The sequence below is a fragment of the Eleginops maclovinus genome, chromosome 18 (genome assembly GCF_036324505.1).
Source record: "Eleginops maclovinus isolate JMC-PN-2008 ecotype Puerto Natales chromosome 18, JC_Emac_rtc_rv5, whole genome shotgun sequence".
Lineage (NCBI taxonomy): Eukaryota > Metazoa > Chordata > Actinopteri > Perciformes > Eleginopidae > Eleginops > Eleginops maclovinus.
In genome coordinates, this window is record NC_086366.1 from 11380270 (window position 1) to 11398439 (window position 18170).

The window sequence follows — 18170 nt, forward strand, 5'->3', positions numbered from 1 at the left end:
TTGAAGGAAATGTATCTGTAGACAGAAGTAAATCATCTTAAAACAAACATTGCCAAGCAAAGATTGTTGATAGATTGTCGTCAATTAAATGGTTATGATATCATTATAGCATAGGGTCAGGTTAATCTCCATTTATAGAAAAATAATCAAGTTGATCTGCAGTGCCCTCAAATGCCAAAAGTCTGAGCTCTGCCCGAGCACATACAAGTGACGGGGAAAGTTTTTCCTCCAGGGATATAGGGTTGCCTGTGCCCTTTGGAATATGTAATACCAGTCACATCTTTGCACAGCATGTGTAGTCATCAGACCATTGACTTTGACCCCTATCTGTTAGTAGATTAACTTCATCTGTTTAAGTTCATCGGACGCTCCTAGAGAAGGTCAGAGACGTCCTGCAGTCTTTTTTCATGCATGTGCTCTATCTGCTGGAGGGATATTTTCCCTCAGGACATTAGATAAGATCTTTGTTCCTTATCACTTCTTGTCTCATATTGGTGCTTTCAATTGAATGACTAATGGAGTGAAAGAGAACAAAGCCCTAATGGACAAGATACACATATCCTAGATATTAAGTCACAAGGATGTGTGTTTGTGTCTGTGTGTGTAGCAGGAGTGACTTCATTGGAACAGGTGATAGTATCCTCTGTATTCTCGGGTGTAGTGTCTGCTGTACATCCCTTGTTCACCTCTTAAGTCAAAGCAGGAAGAAGATCCAAGGCCAGGTCTGAAGAGGTTTACAAACCTTTCCTAAATTCTTTCCTGTGGGTAAAATCATGTGAAAGCTTCTTAGGCAGATTATCCCTGCCTCGACGGCAGCTGGCAGTGAGATCTTTGGGATCGCACCTGACTCAATACTGGAGGTGACGCAACCACAGTCTTCTGCACTACGTGCTCCCACAATCCTCCCTGACCTTCAGTCCCTGGGGGGAAAGTGTATCTTGTAGACCTGAGTAAGCAGGAAATAAACGAGGATCTATCAGACAACACAATCCTCACACTGATCAACATGTGTTTTTTCTAAATCTCGTATTAATAACTTGAGAAATCTGTTAAATGGATTGTTTTCTTGTATTAAAATCTAACATGTCCGCCTTTAGTTCTAGATTGGTTTACGGCGACAACATCCCAAAACAATTTCAATCATAAAATACAACAGTTGTGACAAAACTAAACATTACAAATTTGAATGAATGATAAAGTAATTTCTATAAATCAACTGTTCAGTTTCCAGGTAATTATCATATGTTGAGCCAACTATATTGTATTTTGTCCACATTGTACCAATATATTAAGAGTCTCAATTCATCTGAAGAAGACAATTCAGGCTATTTTAAAATGCATTTAGGTAAAGAATGTCCATCTGTGTTTAAATTGGTTTGGCCTTGGCAATCTACATGTCGATAAAAAGTGTCATTTTTCTAAATTAAGTCCAGGCATAACTAGAATAATGGTTTTCTTCCAAGTTTATTTTAATGAAGTCCCAGGTGCACTGTCATCTCTTGAAACACAATGCTCTAATAAAATGTACCCTATCAGAATCAACAAGGCAAGTTATATTAAAAATGAATGCTTCACACATGAGCCTTTGCCAAGTACAACCCGAGAAGAATATATTTGTGGCAACAGTGACACACTAATGTTTTTTTAAGTGAGAAATACTTTTCTTCAGCTGATGAAAATGTGAACTAGGAGTGGTGTTGAAGCTGTTAGAGTACTCTTCAGTAAAAAAAAAAATGCAATTTCATTGAAAGTGTGTATACCACTTAATCATTGAAAATAGATAGTCTAAAAACATTTCGTTATTGTCTACAGAGAACATTTTGTCTGAACTTGTCTTCAAATGTTTTAGATATAAATGGATATTACAATAAATAAAACAGATGAATAGACTCCAGATCGAAAAAGTGCAAATGCCTTGGAAATAATGACATGGACTAATATTCACGAAAGTTTGTGAAATGTACACAAATGTCAGCAACTCACTCATGGAGTTATTGTAAAAATGTCTGCAGCTTAAATGTGATGAGGTCTGGTTATTCTAAATCTAGGTAATCTATCATCATGGGTTTCTGTTTTGTCTCATTCATCTGATTTATGGCTGGGGGGGGGGGGGATGGATCCCCGGCTTTGATAAATGACCAATGAATAAACCAATATATTTTAACCTTCAATAACTGTCTGAGCTTTTTGTCATATTTAACTGCATAATGGACATGACCATGAATCATGAGTACCCAAGGTATACTAGCACACTACTGGATCCCATTTTTAGCCAAATGTACAGTTTTGTGTGGAACAGATGGAAATCAGAGAGGGGTAAAAAAAAAAAAAAATGAAAAGCTGTTTGCATTTGCACCAATAATCTAATATTTAACTCTGCATATCTAATTCAAGAGATCTTTAATTGTATATCAGAGATAAAGATAACATATCATATACTGTATGTGTCCAATATATAGCCAGGGGATGATAGGTTAAACAAAGTAGCATACACCCACTCACTGTGCTGCCTAACCCAGTATGCATCCTGTCTCAAAGGGACCCTACTCATTATGTGTTCTAAACATTACAGCCAATACATGGCCGGCACAGCCCTCCTAAAATAGACTGCAGTTCCAGATAGGTAGGCTGTGAAGCAAAATAGAAAGAAAGTGGTAAATGCAGAGAGAGTGGGACGGAGAATATTGTAACAAAGAGGAACGAGGACTCGTATTGTGTTTCGGCAATCTGCTGCCTTAGCTGCTAATTCACTACGTGTGTGTCTGTAAGTGTGGGTGTGGTGACGTCAGTAAATGTGCTCTTGTCAGTCTGGTGCTCTTCAGTGAAGGCCCATTATGCAATTCTTTGGAAGGTCTGAGTGGCAAGACGATTTTATTTAAAAGCTGTAATGGGCACAAGGACATACAGTACCACACATTTTTGGCTAAAGAGCGTACTGTAGAACACAAGCACTTTGATGAGTGGAGTACAGGTCATAAAGTTAAACACAGAGGCCCATACATGTCTATGTGCTGGAGTGGGCTGTAGCGAGTGGAGGCTTACTCAACAGAGTTATAAATAACTGGACGGTCTGCACCTCAAGTGGGTTTTGTCTGAGTGGAGAGCGCTCCGAGTTCAATTTAACTTGACAACTTAATCCTGTGTAAGAGAGAGGCAGAACGCGGTGAACGCGGGGCCGTCTTGGGTTTCCAAGCTACTGTTGCTTATTAACACTCGGGGAGGAACAGCAAACATTGACACTTTTTTGGATACAGTTCAGCTCGTAATAGACGCAGGCATTCTGTGGGCACATTCAAAAATAAAGATAGCAACATTTTTCTGCTTTCCTTTTCCATTTACCAACAAGAAGCCTCTCCCACAGACATCTCAGCAGACGTCAATGCGGCTTTACTATGAATCGCTTTTTCTTGCGTAAACACAAAATGCACTTGTTTCAAGCTAACTCCCACCACATGCACATCCTTACATTCTAGCTTAACAAATGTCCTTTTTCACTGTCAAAACGTAAAAGAAAACCACTTCAATATATATTTACATCTAAATAAACTAATAATAAATGTCAACCATTGAGAGATACTTCGTAAAGCTGAAAAAATCTAAAATAACCTAAAGGATTGCAAAGATATGCTGTAAAGAAGATTCTTTTGCTAGTTCCTTCTTACTTTTAGTACTGAATATAGAACGCCCACGAGCTTCCTCTAATTTTACTCAAGTAAAGAAGTGGAGGTTGAACCTATCCTCTGGAGTCATCCTTTGGATGCATGCCCGTGACCACCGTCAGCTTTGAGGTGTTTTAAGCAGGCAATTGAGAACAGCTTTAACAAGTATTTTATTTGAGAGAAAGAAGGTAGGAAAGATAGAAAGAAAGATTTAATGTCAGAGGGGGAAAAAAAGAGTAGGAACAAACAATAAAGATACAAACAAACAAAATGATAAGAAGAAGAAAATAGAAATAAAAGAATGAAGAGGAAGTCAAACATGTCAGATCTAAATAGAAAAGAAGGAACAAAATAAAATCATTAAAAAAACTAAGCAAGAAAATGGAAAGGGAAAAAGGCAGAAGGATGGAAAGAAGAAACAAAGGATGGAACAAACTTTTTTTTTTTTGTAGCAAAAAGCAAGTGTAGCGCGCATCAATCAAAAGCATAGGACTTATACAAAGACAGACAGAGTGAGAAGATGAAGTGCATGCAAGTGTACCGTCTGTGTGTCTGCACACCACATGCAGCACCCATGTGAGAGCAAACTGACCTTTGATTTTAGCTGCATGAGACAACCTTACTAGGATGGAAAAAGTGCTTGTGTGTGAGCGTGACTGTATGCGTGTGTGTATCTGGGAGTGTCCCTCTCTGTATGCATCTCACGAATACTTGAGGAAATTGTCAATAGTGGCTCATGAAGAGCAGAGCAGCCCAGCCCCTACTTGCTCTGACAGCACATGGTCCACATTAAAGCCATCATTCACAAAGTCTGCTCGCCTTTATGCTCCAACGTCTGGTTACTAGAGTTGTCATCCTTACATTAGGAAATTACATTACATTTGAAACAGGGCCTATGGGTGGATAATCTTTTCCAGCAGCTTTCGCAGAGACTTCAAAGTTCACTGGGTTTGTGTTTAGTCATGCAGTGTAACAATGGTCTCTGATACAGTAAGGCAAGGGTTGATGCATTATTCATATAACTTGGTTTAGTTCGCAAGCTCAAAGGCAATACAGGCTGGGCTCTGCCTCTTTTTGAAGCTTTATACATCTGATTCTAAACAGGTAGACGGTTTGTCTTAAGGACTGGGCCAGGTTAAGTGTATTAAGGTCAGACAGGATGGCTGCAAAACAGTACACGTACAATCCCTTGACCTGGTCCAACCAACAGATTAAACCGGCTTGTTTGGGGAAATACTCAGGTCCATCATGTCACTCTTTGGCCACACTTCAATCACATTCAATATCCTTCTTCCTTCTCACATTTCCCTATTGGCCCAGCAGAAAAGGTCAATATGGTGGCGTCAAATAGCCTGATCAAAGCCCAAAACTACTTAAAACAATGAGTAATGACGGTAGCATAGGCAGGATTTTATAAGAGGGTGACTTAATGGTAGGCGTGGACAGTACTGGAAAACTAGAAACACAGTTGATACTGCAAGAGACAATATAACCCTAAGACAGAGCGATTCCATTAGGGTAATTAAGCTGGCTAACAGCACTTATGTAGCAGGTTAAATAACAACTGCAGAACATGTTATTCAACTATTTTAATTTCTATATTTAGCATGTGATGGGCATGTGGCTGCTATTATTGGGTAGATTACATACTAAATGTTTATAATATAAGGAGGTATATGATACAAGTGTAAAGGACAATGCATAAGACTGGGAGAGGGAAAACTCATTTTGTAATGTTTCTGGGACGCAAAATCCTTAATGTTTTTACCCATTTGTTCTAGATTATTTTTGCATTGACACAAATTACATAATAAAAGGTTATTCAATTAATGTCAGGGGTTAGAATGATAGACATGGATTTCTTAAAAGTGGCTTGAGTTGTTGTTGAAGGTAAAGAGTAGAATTGCATACAGGTCTGTGTGCTGGTCTGTTAGGTCTATTAGGTCAATAAGCTCTATTAGCTCCCAGCATGGGCGGAGGAGGATAGGTCTTGTCTTTCTCACTGTCTCATCAAAACTATACTGCCAATTACCACCGACACCTTACAGCCTCCAGGAATCAGTATGTGGTGTTCTACAGTATGAGAAGAAGCAAAAGATATGCATTCTCTAAATTCCTTTTTTTAACCATAAATACAAAGATTATACTTCACCCTCAAAATTACCATTTATAATTAGACCATGCTACCCTTAAGTTGTTCTCCCATGCTTCCATAGTAAATGAAGACACACAAAACCTTTGCAGTAAAATCCAGGTCTCATATCCAGTCCTATGCTCAGTGCTTCTCAAACACAGTTAAGTGTTTTTTAAAATGTTTTAAAACAGTAACTTTGTGAAAATATACACCTTTGGGAAGTTGATGTACTTTTTCTGCCTCTATTAACTTTAATTTGATCAAGGTTTTCCTATTTTGATTCTTTATTAAGCATGGAGACATGCCCAAAATGTTAGTATCTTAATAATTATAAAAAATAAATAAAAGCATGTAAAAAAGAAACTTCAACAAGAGGTTTCAAGCTTTATGGTTGAGTGCTATATTACACTTTCATCCATTCGTGAATATTGTGAACTTTTTTATGTTATTAATTAGTATGTATTTACATGTGGTGTGGGTTTCCTTTATCCATTTGTCCCAAGGGTTTCTTTCCCACATTATTCCCCTATAGCTGGCAACAATGGGAAACCCAGCTCATGTGATTGGGTAAACCGTGAAGGTGACTGTCAGCGAAAAAGCATTACGTACTGCAAGTTATTTTATCCAAACAATTCTCTTGTACGTCACAGACCGAGATCCAATATTTCCTGTGCCACAGAGAACACCTTTGCATCAGTTAGTTCATCAGGAACAAGGAGTCGGTATGTACTGTATGAGTCTCTCTATGTGTCGTGTGCATTTGCCCTTTGTCCTGGCTGCTATGTGTTCTGGTATGTTGCTAAAGGTCGGGACCAGGCGGAGAGCAGGACGCCAGGGGCCCGCTCAGGGGAAACTGTGGCTGAGAAGAGCCGCAGAGCCAAAGGCCAGCGGCTCTGACGAAGAGCGGGGATTAGAACGGAGCCATGGAGTAAAACAATACAGATCGTTGTGCCCAGGCTCACAGATTACAGGCTATAGAATGCCAGAGGAAATAATCAGTTAGTGAGCTATGTTTATTTTATTTCCCCTTATAGAGACTGCATTAAGTGAAACATGCATGTAATTTATGAGCATCAACTGATGCACAATCTGAGCCGATGTATCATACCAGAAAATTCTCGCCTGTCGTTACCCACTGCCTGACTTCACAGCACTGCAGGGCAGGCTGTTCCTGAGAATGTTGCAAGTCAGGATAGCTACAGAGAGACACACAAACACACACACACACAGACACACACACATATAATGAGTTATCCAGCAGTACTCTTATAGGCCACAAGAAGTACTGCAGGGTCAAAAGTCTTCTGCCTCAGTGGTTTAGAGAACGTGACTGACCTCTGACCTTCTCTGCTTGGGCTTGTCTGCTTTACGCATCTCAGGGCTGTGTTTTACAACATGAATAGGCAGGATTTAGAAACGGAACAGAGAATTAAGTAGTGATGACTACATGGCCTGGATTGACGTTTTCCCAATTAGTTAAAAATAGAAACACTAATACTGTTATGTGGGATTAAAGGTCTATTCCTGTGTTAAACTAGCCATAGAACAAAGTCTTTATTGTCTCGTTGACTAACAGCAGAACTTTGTAAGACATGTTTGGGGGGCTGCCATTGGTTATGCAGTCTTTCCAGATCTGTGACCTTGTTCGGCCTACAATGATATTTAAGAAATATGTGCCGGTGGAACATAACACAAGTTAGAAACAATATGGTTATCACCTGCATGATCTAGTGATACTAAAGTTATATTGAAAGAAAGTAGACACATTTTACCATAGCTTTGCAATACCACAGACATCTGTAATCTATGAATGGAGGTTGACTGACTGCATAGCTTTCCTCAATTTTGGCCCCTTTAATAAATAAGGCACACAGTTGATTGAACTGCTGCCATCTTTCTCATCCTTTGCAAATCTTTGGAGGAAATATGAGTTATGGACTGGAAATCCTCAACATTTCTCTTCCTGGTCTGGTGGAGTAGAAGAGTAAAAAACACCACTTTTATTGTTCTTGTTTATCAGAATCCTGAACATTTACTCCTATGACTGCAGAAGCCAGCGTGAATAAGCTGGAAGTTAAGAAATTGCATAACAACCATCATTGACTCTTTTGGATTATTTGGTGAACCGATGTGTGCAGGAAATAATTGCAATGCATTTGTACTTGTAAATAACTATTGTCTTCAGGGTTGCAGTTATGACTGACATCAACATGAAAATAGTCCTGGATGACTTCCAGTCACACAAACATTTATGAGTCTGTATGCATGCACAAATTGGAGAGAGTCTCTTTACAGTTCCTAAAGTACATTTTTTCATCTTTAAATTAAACAGCAGAGAACAGTGACAGAGTAGTGCAAGCAAGAACCAACAACTGATAATACTGTGTTCATGAAGACAATGGCTGCTGATGCAGAAATATTCTTCCGCCTTGTTGTGCCACAGACTACATACTGGTAAATGTACAAGTTCTTCTTCTAAACTAAAACTACATCGCAGTCTACAATACCTTAAACCTTTCAGTTCTTGTTGCAAAATTATAGCCTCTAAAGAAGCACATGAGGGTTGATTTCTGAAGTCCAGTTAATATTTGGATGACAGTGTGTTTTACTATTATTATTTAGCATTGTCTATATAAAATAAAGTAGGTTTTACACCTTATACATTTATTCAAAAACAGTTTCCTCCAGATTGTTACGAGGTATTGTGATGACGTCAGACTAGCCAGTGTGTTTTGTTACATTTAATACAGGCGAGGGAAAAAAATGTATGCGTTTCCATAAATGAAGTGTTCATATTGATAAGGTATCCCGTTCCACAAAGACAACATTATGTTTAATTCATTTTGTCTACAGAAACGGTGCCAACAAGGCCATTAATAAGGTAGTTATGTAAAAACAATGTCCTTTTAAAGGACAACGTTTGCTACAGTGCCATCATCCCTTGCTGCAATAACGATGCAGACACACAGTTCACAGATGTGGAAGACCCTGGAACAATGACCAATCAGAGCGGACTGTACTATTGCCATAGGGGGCTTAAAGAGACAGGCTCTAAAAAAGGAGCTTTGCAGGCCGGATTACATTTTGATTAAATTCATCTAAACAGACCAAGATAAAATCATTTAAACATACATGCCCCAAACCTACAATACACACACGTGAACCTGAATATGTACATATTATTTCCCCTTTAGCTAGTTACCTTTTTACTCAATAAATGTAGTGGAGTATGTCTTCCAACCTTGCATAGTGACCCCCACACTGCTCTTTTTGCACGTTTGTCTTCCTTTTAGATCTGCTAGGTCAGCTTCACATGTCAATCTGATAGGGAGAGAAAGAAGGATCTTGTCTTTCTCTCTTTCTGTGTGCCTCATTCCCACAGCAGGAGCATAAAAGGTTTACACATTCATAAACATTATGCTATGTGCGTATATGTTGTGCGTCATGGAAGGAGCCTTCCCCGGTGAGTTATGTATATGAATGAATGGCTTCTTCACAGGGAGTGGCTCCTCCCCAGGAAATCCGCAACTGTACTTTCCAGAAATAGAGCATGACTTGCTTAAAGTGGAACTAATGCATCAGGGACGGGTTTCCAGCAGGGCTAAATATGAGAGACTGGGGTGAACCTCCTGCTGGCAAGACGACTTATAGCTGTACCTGTTGAAGATGTGTGTGCATGCGCTTCAGCAAACTGGGACATTAGATTTCCCCACGCTACAATGTACATGCAGCAAACCTAGATATGCATGCACCTTTACACACAAAGGAAGCGCAGAGAGATGTAGGCGTTGTGACGCAAGCATCATGAGTCACTGACACAAAGCCTGAGCCCTTGAACACACAACAGTGTCATTGCCTTTCCAACAGGTAGGATGTATTGCTGCTCTAGCTTTACTCACTCATAATGGCCTGAAGTCAGTACACAGAAAACTTTAAATCACCAAACCAAAACCTTGGCCAGTAGCAAGCTCATGAAATGTTCATAGACAAGGGTGACACTTTTTCTTTTACATTTCATAACTCACGTATAAAATTATTATTCAAAGGGCTGTTACTATAGCAACACAAACCTATCAACCCTGCCATATGCCCAGTGTTTCCCCAGAGAAGAAAGGAGGAGCACAATCCAGAGAGCGGAGAAACAATGCACCCAATTGTTATGTTTTACTATCAAAAATATTAGTAGAGGGATATTGCCCATGAAGGGACCTCCCCACCCTGCTACCAACTTCTATCGGTCACAATCTGTAGTGTTTGAGATGGTTGTAGGAGAATTATGAAGTCAAACGAAGATTATTTGTGTAGCCTCAAAAGGGGCTTTACAAACATGTCAGGCCGGGTGTGATGATAGAAGAGGGAAAACTCATGCTACACTACCCAACTATTCCACACGAGGGCGTAGAATCGGCTCATTGCCTGTACTTGGAAGAGCGGCCAAGTACATAGCAAACTGTTGCTCAATCCTGTTTGTCACACGAGTAAAAAAAAAAAAGGCAAACTTGATAGTATGTTGCAGCTCTTTCCAAGGACACCGAGGTCTTATTTGAATAGAGATAAGGCTGCAGCCTTGCCTGATACTCCATGGTGAATTAGGAAACACAAAGCAGTAAAGTTATACAATTGTGAGCACTGCCAAGGTGCGGTTATGGGGTTTTCTATTTGCGCAATTAGTTCAGAATAAAGGTATTAACACTAATGTTTTAGAATAATTGCCTCCTCAAACTGCTTGCAGACTTTGTAAGCACACACTACAGGAGCCTTGCCTTTCTCTCACACACATACGCTGCACATATGGAAGACAGATGTTTAATAGACAAGGTCAAGGAGTCCATACAGTAATTGTCTGCACCAGTACGTCTCAGTATTGTTCAGATCCCCACATCCACATAAATCCAGGAAATTTCCTCTGGAATGGAAACCATGTCCTATTCTTGCAGACCTATTTATGTTTCTTTCCTTTCTATGTCTCTCCCTCCCCAACACACACTTTTGTTCTGGTCGTGGGTTGCATTCAACAGGTTTTGATTCATCTCCCTGTAAAGAAACAAAAAATATATATGTAGTCAATCCAAAAACGTAATCACTCTAATTCCTATTTGTTTCTGTCTGTTTCTCCTTATTTCTGGATGGTTCTGGGGTCAGTTGATGACCGATGCACAAAGCAACAGAGATGATTAAAAGATAAGAAGAGGAGGAGAATTTTCTAAGCTCATTATCCCTGCCTAAACTAATCCACCAGCAACAACTCTTCTAAGTAATCAATATCCTTTACACATATGGTTCCCCACACATTGTGAAACACATGTGCATCGTAATATACGGTGATTTTTAAATCAACATATAAAGAAAGATGTCGGATATGCAGGATACAATGTTGTTGGGCTTTGAGGGAATCAAGAAAACTATTCTGCATGGAGGGACCGGAGAGATTCCAAAATGCATCTCTGGATCAAAGGTATTTTGGCCTTCACTAACTTACATTTTTGTCTGAACATTGTCTGAACTGAAGAGAAGTTTATTTACTCGCGATGGATGCTTAGCGTCAGTCATTTTTCATTACGTTACATGTCATTTTATTAAGACATTCAGGGGAATGCATACAATTTTATAAGCATTTTTGTATATCTGCATCTGCTAGTGGACCATCACAAAAACAGTAAGAATAATAATGTGCTAATTCCACTACAGGAGTGATTTCAAAAACATGCATCATACATTGGCATCAGTGACTCACCCAAATGAGTTGGAAAATAAAAGCATATAACATACTGTTAACAGCCTGCTGGAAAGCATGGCCATTATCAGGTTTGATGATGCATGACTTCATCACTTGGATTTAAGTTTCGATTTTAAGCTATTGCAAGTGAACATGAGAGGGGAGCACACTCATGAAGTTGCAATTCCCCCTGGTGGCCAGCACAGGTTAATAAGGACATGTTTCACGCAATGCGGCTTTAATAAGAAAAATATTTTCAGAGCTTATTCAAAAACACTTTAAACCATCTGCTTCGTGTTTCATCATTCCTCAAGAAGGAATGTCTCCACTTCCATGACTTACGAAAACCATTCTTGAATCTGAAAATTGAAACTACACAAATGTGTGGCCTCACTATTGCACAGACCATACCACCATGTTCAGGAACTACAGCTTTGTGACTGTGTTGTAGTTTTCTTGTTCTGTATTTTATAGCTTTCTTTTGACAGTGGAAGTTCCCGATTCAGGAATTTCAAATCATCTTGGGTTCATAAAATTAGTCTTGACCTGTGCTGGTTGTGTATTCAAGCAATTTCCCTGTAAGGGATTAATAAAGTATGTCTTCTTTTTCTTATTATTTTGAGGACACTTATTATGAAACATGGGATTAGTTAGGAATTGATCACTTTCCTTGGATGTTATAAAACCAGGGAATCTTGGCTTTCTGTCCTTCCATAACTGAGCTGTGTGTATGGCTTTTGATATAAAACCTTTGTTTGGATAAAGGTTTGCTCAGTTCTCTTTTTAACAAACATAATATTTCATGGTATTTGTGATCATTGCTCTTCAGGCACTATCTGGCATTCCTAATACTTTATCTGCCTTGGGTTATTTGAGAGTCTTTATTTAAGCAAACACTAAGAGCTATGAGCCTCTCTTTCTCACATTGTCCTAGTTTTCATTTGAATAAATCTCTCTTAATGCGACTCTATCGTTCTTTTTACTTCAGGTGACTTTTCACTTCCGCACCCAGTTGTGTGATGATGAGCGCACCGTGATAGATGACAGCAAAGTGGTGGGGACGCCCATGGAGATAGTGATCGGTAACATGTTTAAAATGGACATCTGGGAAACCCTGTTGTCCTCCATGAGGATCGGTGAGGTGGCTGAATTCTGGTGTGACATCATTGTGAGTGCTAAACATCATGGTTTGTGTTGAAACTTGCTTGTGAGTTTCCCTTTTTGCTTGTTTTTAAATTGCATGCAACACTTAAACAATAAGCACAGTCAAACTATCCTCCTGTTCATGATATACAAAATAAACACAGAAGTATTCAGATTATAAATGTATCCTCTAAGCATAGTTGAAAGAGAACAGATTTGCTCATAACTGGATCATCAGGCTCCGTGAATTATTACAAAATAATAAAATAAAATACGTGTTTTATAAAGTATGTGTGTATCAACAACACTGCCTCCAGAACATCTGATTTACTGAGTAAAGTTTCCCTTTGAATTCCCTGCATATTTTCTTTGTGAGTAATGTTTTGTTGTAATGTTTCTGTTTGGCCTCTCCCTGTTATGAAAGCTGTTTGTCCCATGAATATGAGAATATATGAAACAGCGATTATATGAGAATCATAGATCTATTATTTTGGGTTTTGTCTGCAATTCTGTGTGCCGCACACTGTCACAGACAGATGGTTTGGGCACACTTTCATTAATCTGCAGCAGCTTCATTTATCCCTCATCGGCTCTGATCCTGCTGAATCAGCACTCCTGACTCACCTCATCTCTGATTAGATTTGAATGAGCTTACAGCATTTATTCACTCCTGTCTGAACAACATGGCGGCACCTCCCACTCCACAGACTACTGTATGCTGTGCAGTATCATTTCCCGCCAGTGGAGGGCAAACATGCCATGCTTATTGAGGAAATAGACTGGAGATAATGTAAAACAACTCATTTTTAATCAGTTGAATGTACATTTAATCAGATTTCCCTGTGTAGGGGTAAGTGAAGTTTGAGGAGCACAACACCAATTTCCTCTTTAAGAAGCAAGTGCATGAGTCATAATTCGATAGAGGCTTGAATATTAACACCTCAGTCACCTTAAGCCTAATTCAAGTTTTCATTTTGATATTTTAATAAAAATGTGATCTCTCTCCTCTCCAGCACACTGGCATTTATCCACTGGTGTCCAAGAGCATGAGGCGCATTGCAGAAGGCAAAGACCCAGTCGACTGGCACATTCATACATGTGGTATGGCCAACATGTTCGCCTACCACAGCCTGGGCTACGATGACCTGGATGAGCTGATGAAGGAACCAAAACCCCTCTACTTTGTCCTGGAGCTGCTCAGGGTAAGAAGGGAGGAACACAACCTCAGAGATCCATTTGGGTCTGAGTCAGTCAAAGAGAGATATTGTTGAGAAAAAATGCAAAGTCAAACTGCAGTATGCTGACCACATTTTTCACAGTTTCAAAATAAATATAACAAAAAGCAGATTTTTGTGTGTAATAAAACATGCCTAGTCAGAAATATTATTAGTTTTTTTCTTTTTGCCAATAGGGATATCAGTCAAATTTGGTTAGGTCAGAGCTATGATGTAGTAAATGAATCTCTTCACATCTAGCCTTTCTTACCAAAAGGTTTGCTTAGGGTTATAAACTTGTTTTTAGAAAACACTGATCCATGGTGCCAAGGGAAGCAGGTTATACGTTTTTACGGTGTGATTGACAGGTGCAGAAGCCCAGTGAGTACAACAGGGAGACGTGGGCTATGAATGATGAGGAGAGGCTGAAGGTGGTGCCTGTGCTTCACGGCCAAGGGAACAAGCTCTACAAACAGGGGAACTATCAAGAAGCCACACAAAAGTACAAGGAGGCCATCATCTGCATCAAGAACGTTCAGACAAAGGTGATCAAACAAGTGGTCTGAATTAACACTAATAATAACACTTCTTAAAAACAGTATGTTTAGACATGGATCTGATCCTCTACAGGAGAAAGCATGGGAGGTCCAGTGGCTGAAACTGGAGAAGATGGCCAACACCATAACGCTCAACTACTGCCAGTGTCTACTGCGCACAGAAGAGTACTACGAGGTCATCGAGCACACCACGGACATCATCAACCAGCACCCAGGTAACACTCGGGGACTTCTAGGATGTGTGGGATAACAACATTATGCCTTCCAGCCTTACAGTTTTCTTTTTAGCCTTTTCCTAGCTGCATAGCATATTAATGGTAGCTTTAAGTCTATGTTTCACGTGTCTATGAACATATGACCTATGAAAGATCTGGTGCCTGTATTTGAGCATGTACAGTTTATTGTGTATGTGTTAATAATCAAAGTTGGAAAAGATTAACTAAAATTATTAATCTGTTGAAAACATTTCACTTCACATCTTGTTCATTGAATGGTGCAGAGCTGAAAATGGCAGCTGTCAAACATGCATGGTTTGTACTACTCCAGGTGACATGAAAGCCTTTTTCTTGCGAGGAAAGGCCCACGCAGAAGTGTGGAACGAGGCGGAGGCTCGACAGGACTTCAGCAGGGTGCTGGACCTGGACCCAGGCATGAAGAAGGTCGTCAAGAGGGAACTGGCCTTGCTTAATATGCGCATGGAGGAAAAGAACCAAGAGGACAAGAACAAGTACAGAGGCATGTTTTGAGAGGAGGGGTTGCAGCAGAGGTTTGGAGAATCACAAAAGTCATGGCTGAAGAAAAAGGATTATGCTAGAACACAAATCACCAAGATTGATTGTACCTTCAACAAACAAATCCAACTCCCTGCAGTGACTTTCACAAGGTCTGGGAGATACCCCCAGATATATAAGGAGGATGTATGAGCTGCTTCTTTTTTGCCTGTCTTTCTTTGTCATCAGAAATATGAAATGAACTTCAAAAATGAAGAACTTTGCACACTTGTCATCTTACTTAAATTGGCTGCATTTCAAGGAAATGTTTTAGTGCTTAATGTGGTTGTTGGTATTGAATGTGTTCCCATATAGCAAGGCATTGAGAAGCACGAAAACACATTAGATTATAGATTTATTTAGTGGTTAAATCAAAAGCAACTTGAGGTCCGTACACATTAACCGTTCAAACAGGAAAATGGCATCAGTCTCCATCTAATTCTCGGAAAAGGAGTGCATAAGTGTATTTCCACAAATGTCTTCCTTTGCTACTGTTCTGATTTGTAATATTGTTGTGGGTTTTTTCCAGATCATGTATAAAAAACAAATTGGATTTCAATGTTTAAAATGTTCCCAACAGCACCACCAAAAGTCATGTCACACTTTGCCATTATTTTACCTAAAAAAGTTAAATTACTAAAGTAGTTATTCCCTAAGTGTTATCTACTGTATATTGATTTGACATGTAACTTCTTAGTCTTGTAAACTCATTGGCCTTCCACAAGGTGGTGCTCTGACCATGATTATTTTAATGGTTCACTGTTGGAGAAATAATTCTGAGCCTATACTCTGCGTTCTCAGTTTCATGAACGGTCTAGGGGCTCGTAAAAAAAATAATCTGGGATGCATTGCTCGTCTCCTTCTTTTCTCTTCCTCTGTACATTTTCAAGAGAGAAGAAAGAAACAGTGTAATGCAAAGAGGACAACACTAATACATCTGGGAAATGCATTAAGAAAACATTTTTATGCACTTATGTTTGTGCACTGACATAAAATACAGTATTAGATCAATAGGATGACATCGCACAGAGAGTTCAGTTTCATTCAGGGAATCCCCATTCATCACGATCCACACTGTTCCCCCCCCACACATCATGGCCACAGTTCACAGCCTAGCATAGCAGTCACTCAGGGAAATGAGGCTGACTCTAATGCACCAGTCTAATGATGAAGAAAATCAATAGGAGCAGATCAAAGAAGGGGGGGGGACACACAGAGGATCATGATTAAACATTCAAGCTATAGCATCCATCCCTTTACAAACACCTTGCTAATGCAGTTCCTGCTGCTGAGTCGTGCCTAATCTTGGGAAGGTAAACAAGGAGACTAAAACTGTGGTTTGATACAGCACTCATTAGAGACCATAGGCAATTTATCTCTGCTCTGAGCCGGTAAAACCTTTTCTTTATGTTCACACTTTAATACCATCAATGCTATTTAGAAAATGGACTTCGATGAAGGAGATTTATATGATGGGGCTGTGCCGTTGGAAACCCTGCCCTAGACTAAAACACAGGCCCACAGTAAGTTCTGCATAGCAGCACAATCCGCAGTTGGCTTTCCTCCATAAACCACTGGTGCTGATGTTGAAAAGAGGGAAAGAAAGGGAGGAGGCAGGAGGAAGAAGAGGAGGAGGAGGGGGCTCTGTGCCCCTGCTCCAACAGGAGTTGTTTCAAGTTAGCCAGAGAAAGCAAATGTGATACAGGAAGTAAGGCAAAAGTGTATTCAAAATAAAAACCTGTAAATGTTAAACGTTTGTGAACGAAATAAATAAATAAATAATGTTCTTTATTGTATGTTTCTTGGCTCCTTGTTTAGGACTTAATCCTTGATAAATAATTCATAAAGACCCAGTTACTAATACATTATTTCCTGCATTTCTTAAATGGCTAATGTTTTGCTGAGAGAAACCTCACCCAAACAGTAGCTAAGCCTTCTTTGGAAGTCATTTGGCATGTCATCAATGGATTTTGACTGGCAGCCATACAAGTAAGCAGTTTACAAAATATAGCTTTCCATCTTCAATATCATCTGCAAAAGCCACACAGGCTAAAGTTATTTTATTTGACAATACTTTTAAAAAAAACAAAAAAAACATAGTATTTCGTCATTTTACCCAATTGGGTTTAAAAAGAGAAGATACCCATTCTTTCTGTATGATCCATCCTTGTTTTCCAACATGTTTTGTTTATAATGTTGATAAACCTCTTAAGTGAATGGACATATTAAGTATATCAAATAAAAATGCATTCACTTGTCATCCTAACGCAACGTATATACATCAAAACAACAACATGTTGTACAAATCAACAACATATTCATTTTCCTGCACAATGCAGCCTGCACACAACTTGTTGTCAGTTTACAAACCGAAAACAAGGACAAAGTTAAAACATTTAACACAAGTCAAACCAGGCTTGTTGCAACAAACATAAAATAATTGGACTTTTGTTGCTGAATAAACAGCAAAATAAAACACCACTATAGCAACAACACTGAAGTAAACGACTAAATGACCACAGTACAGCCACATTCAAGCAAAAAGAGCTGCACACTAGTGTAGGCCTAAAACGTTTAGTGAAACACACACACACACACACGAGTAACTTTGTTTGTTGAACTCACCATATGAAATCGTTCTGTGAGTCTAGTCTATTCAATCTGCTCAATCTGCTCCAGGTTCAACTTCTCTGCTCGTTCATTTTGAATCGCCAATAAGTAGTCCAAAGTTTTCAAACATGTTGAGTTGATCCCAGCAGTACAAAGATTCACACACCTCACTGAAGGTGAAAGTTTTTCTGCAAGCATCCAGCATTCGCATGTTAGCACCTAGCATGTGGGTGTGTTTGATTGTGGCCACTTAGCGTGCTCACCGGTTTTGTGCAGGTGCTTTTAACACGTGGTTAATTAAGGTAAGTGAGATAATGCTGCAATCCTCGATGACGTATCTTGATACGTTATTTAATTGCCTTTTGTA

The 18170-nt window shown here is 39.3% G+C and overlaps 1 protein-coding gene and 1 long non-coding RNA gene across 2 annotated transcripts in view; one reads left to right on the forward strand and one right to left on the reverse strand.

The window, feature by feature from the left end:
* LOC134879721 (uncharacterized) overlaps window positions 1-18046 on the reverse strand; it is a 53417-nt gene extending 35371 nt beyond the window's left edge. The window contains exon 1 of the long non-coding RNA XR_010167865.1: window positions 17819-18046. This is a non-coding gene — a long non-coding RNA (uncharacterized LOC134879721). The remainder of the gene's footprint in view (window positions 1-17818) is intronic.
* aipl1 (aryl hydrocarbon receptor interacting protein-like 1) lies at window positions 11011-16965 on the forward strand. Its single transcript, XM_063907316.1, has 6 exons — window positions 11011-11248; window positions 12498-12677; window positions 13666-13854; window positions 14235-14411; window positions 14497-14638; window positions 14970-16965. Exons 1-6 carry the CDS (start codon window positions 11144-11146, stop codon window positions 15167-15169), a joined length of 993 nt encoding a protein of 330 aa, XP_063763386.1. The 5' UTR covers window positions 11011-11143; the 3' UTR covers window positions 15170-16965.
* Window positions 18047-18170: the final 124 nt, after the last annotated feature.

Excerpts from the sequence above, each read along its gene's own strand:
- aipl1 (XM_063907316.1), top strand. The coding sequence starts at position 11,144 with ATGTCGGATATGCAGGATACAATGTTGTTGGGCTTTGAGGGAATCAAG. Across the intron at positions 11,249-12,497 it reads AATGCATCTCTGGATCAAAG|GTGACTTTTCACTTCCGCAC; the intron begins GTATTTTGGCCT and ends TTTTTACTTCAG. Across the intron at positions 13,855-14,234 it reads TTGTCCTGGAGCTGCTCAGG|GTGCAGAAGCCCAGTGAGTA; the intron begins GTAAGAAGGGAG and ends TGTGATTGACAG.